General features: G+C 36.8%; 1 protein-coding gene across 1 annotated transcript; it reads left to right on the forward strand.

The window, feature by feature from the left end:
• The first annotated feature begins 2,293 nt into the window (after positions 1-2,293).
• Positions 2,294-3,046, forward strand: LOC132544842 (uncharacterized). The gene has a single exon (XM_060208492.1). The coding sequence runs from the start codon at positions 2,294-2,296 to the stop codon at positions 3,044-3,046; it is 753 nt and encodes a 250-aa protein (XP_060064475.1).
• Positions 3,047-3,773: the final 727 nt, after the last annotated feature.

Below are 3,773 nucleotides of genomic sequence, written 5' to 3' on the forward strand. Positions count from 1 at the left end.
TATTCGAGTCATTTCTAAACGGTTTTGTCACCGATTCCATCCTTAAATGTCTAATTAATTTTCATGTGTACACTTCCGTAATATACTGTATATGGGTAGTTATTAGCCAAGTGTTACAAGCATAAGTCACAGGTTTAAATGGACGAGTATTAAACAACGACAACAGATTCGCTGCACACAATAAATCGAATGAGCACGTGTTCGATATACTGATATGACTTATCCTTGTACACGTGATAAATCATATATGTAGACTTATCAGCAATTCCAGTCAATGATATAAGTAGATTTTGTTCACTTTTTTTCAGATTTCAAAAAATGAAAGATAAAAATGGAATAATTGTTTTCACCTCTTTATAATACGAATATATCTACGTGTGTCTAGATCGAATTAGCGGTATCATTGAATGACTCTGGACTAGATACAAGTTTATCGATCTACACTAGCTGATATTAATTCTACCGGGTCATATTGATAGCAATAATTAACGATATCACAAATTGTCATCAGTTATTCGAATTCGTGGTAGCACTACATCTAATTTATTGATATCGCGTTTTAATATGTAGTAGAAAAGGCGACTCATACATCATGTAGGTCACTAAAAATATCACAGGTTCCGGAGAAGACGTTCTCTGTGTTGATCACTTACGTATTTTTAATGGCAGATGTCACTATTGGTTACTTCACTGAACATCTTACGGGAGGCCCATTGCATATCGATTAGTAATAAGTGTCTTGCCCTATGATACAACAACTTCAGCACAGGCCAATCCTTGTCTCAGTTTCCTGATGAACACATTACGCCAGCGGTCGAACCAGTAACCTCGGGTCTTTTGTAACGTAGGTTAGCGCTCCTACCGACCGAGCTATCACGGCCCGCTTTAACTGTAATAGACTCTTAAATGAATTTGCAATTTAAATACCAATTCCATCATACCATGATTAACAATTAAAAAATGTGTGAAATATAAGTAATACAAAATTGTAAATACAACGGTTTGGTCCATGAATACATATTAATCATCGTATATATATCAATAAACTCCGTGTGTTGAACGTTTGGTATCAACTTGCTTTAATCTTTTATTGTAATGGTTTAACCACGGATTTAGTTTCAATGCATTGAAAACCTATTCAAAATATTTTTCTTTTACAACCAAAGCGACGTCTAGGACGAATGAATTAAATGCGTTTCGGTAAAGTGATTATTTCTATAACACTTAGCTAACGGATACAATCTATGGTATACACAACGTTTGGTGGGCAGTACGTAAACCTATTACTAGACAGCTGAACTTTATATTAAAACCCTGCCGTTTATATGTACATAAGCAGTAGACACTGGACTCAACAGACGATAGACCAATGTATCAATTACCAATGCGGATCAAACGGCAAAATTGTCCTGCTTTATAAGAACCAGGCCTGGTGCATTTTCATCTGGAGAAAGAACTTGTATATGAAGATAGTGATTGATATTGCTATAAAAGATACCACATCTGTTTAAAGCCAACTTGACTGGTGTCTTGTATTCACTCACGGTCGCCAACTTGAAAGGAAGCACACGACAATTGGGATCAGATTCTAGACATCATTATTCAACAAATTTACAGAAATTCAACGAATTTGAATCCATTCCAAAGTTTTGTAAACAGAAAGAAACAGCAAAAGGACTGGAATCGATAATGATACAAACATAACTGGTTTCCCACCTGTATGACGGTAACATAAGTGTACGAAATCAATACCCGACTCCAGTAAGTACCGCTTTTGGAATACTGTCAACTACTTGTACAAAGCGGATTTCGTTATACCATTTGTTTTGCCAAGGTAGAAAAGTTCATCCTATTTAGTTAACGTCTTTGAATCTATATATATTATGTGTGTAGGATAGTGACGTTAAATATCAGAGTTAAAACACTGATGCAGAGGTGCATGACGCATATTTCAAAACGAATATATAATTTAAGCGGATTTATTTCAACTCATGGAGTAGATATACTTCTGGTAGTATTGAGTTATGAGTCTTTTCATGAAACGGGATTACTGCACCACAACACTACGGATATAAAACTCGGAAAAACAATAACAATTTGTGGTTAGTTTTAAGCTACCTCATTACGGGAATTTTACACCTGCTCAATCTTCAGAAAGTAATGTGTTTTCTGACCTTGCCCTTCAGATGTTATTTGTGACTAACCTGTGAGCATTTTACAAGTCAGCTTGACCAATTGATCAATTATTTGTAAAAGGTTGGCAACAGGTATATCTACGGAAGTCCTTGTCAAAATGTCTACAGTACAGCCAATCGGATGGTCCACCTCACGAATGAATATGCACTTCCGGTCCGTTTTTCCGGACAGATTGGATACTGGGATGCAAATGACATTACACAGAAATGTGACAAAGAGATTACTGCCTAGAGAGTTGAATTTAGATGAAAATATGAGAAATGTCGAAATGGCAAGGAGAATTCTCCACAGACAGAGACTAGGTACCAACATCTTTGTCGGCGGAAGAGCCGCACCCCGTCAAAGTTTGAAAGATTGGAAATCGCAAACACGAAAACGACCTGAAACATCGCCAGAAATGGGTGAAAAGCAGAGCTCTTTTCTTCCACAGGTTTTGAATTATCCTTCAACGCCGAACACTCGCTACACAGCCGATGATGTTTCCAAGTTAGTGGAGAGATTGTCTAGTTTTCCGCCGGAAAAAGTACCGGAATCGAAAGGGTATCCTATGAAATTACCAAAGACTATAGTGTATAAAAAGAAATATTCCGATGACGAAATCCAGAGAATAGTGCGTCGTCTCACCGTTGACGATATAACACGTCACAGACCGGAAACGCGAGGAACAATTCCGATGGTGGTCAGTGTCAAACCGCGGCAGACAATGTCCCGAATCAAGAAGTGTTCTGCAGAAGAAGTACAAGACATCGTAGAACGCCTGTATAAATTTGACAATTCAAGACATCCACCGGAATCACGTGGTAGTGTTGGACAATGGGATCAGAGAATGGTAGAGGAAGAAGAGGAATAGAATGATAAACTAGCATTCATACACGATTGTGACCTGGTGCCACCTCATATGACACAGAGACCGTTATGTAAACGAAGGAGAATTTTATAGTTATTAATTGTGGAAAAGACTATTATCACCCAGTTTACAAGAAACTTGCACATTCCAGGAAACCGCAGTGCTTTTCTGGAAGTTCTTGCTGTGGCGTGTAATACCAGTAATATATGGTGATACCAGCGCATTGTTGTTTGATCATAAATCGCAGTAAAACAATATTCGCATATTTGCATTTCGCTAAAACACATTATTTCTACGAAAACACTTTTTATGTTAAATTTCCAGTTCCGTTCAACGCTACAGATTAAATCTATAAATGAACAGGACAGTCGGACATTCCCGTTTTAAAAGTGACGTTTCCAGAGATATTTTGGTGTTCTTCAGGTGTAGTTTTAATGGATATTTGTCGACGACATTTATGTAAAGTTTGAATTAAAATCTTGTGTTTTTGTGTTGTCACCGGCTCTATTAAGCAGGTTGGTGTTTTTTACTGGTATGGACAAAGGAACATTACATAAAAAATATTGCAATTAGAATCATTTTAATTAACTAAAGTAGACAACTAATCAGAAGTAGAGAATACAAAAACTAATTTTAATATTATTTTCTATCTCTCACACTCATACTTGTAACACTATTATTCACGTCCATCAATGTTTTAAGCGCTAAAATTGGAAGAATGCGGATTCCC

Source organism: Ylistrum balloti, unplaced genomic scaffold (genome assembly GCF_031769215.1).
Source record: "Ylistrum balloti isolate Yb309-2 unplaced genomic scaffold, AGI_CSIRO_Ybal_v1 Utg369810, whole genome shotgun sequence".
Taxonomy (NCBI): Eukaryota; Metazoa; Mollusca; class Bivalvia; order Pectinida; family Pectinidae; genus Ylistrum; species Ylistrum balloti.

Coding starts and splice junctions, on each gene's coding strand:
- LOC132544842 (XM_060208492.1), top strand. CDS start 2,294: ATGTCTACAGTACAGCCAATCGGATGGTCCACCTCACGAATGAATATG.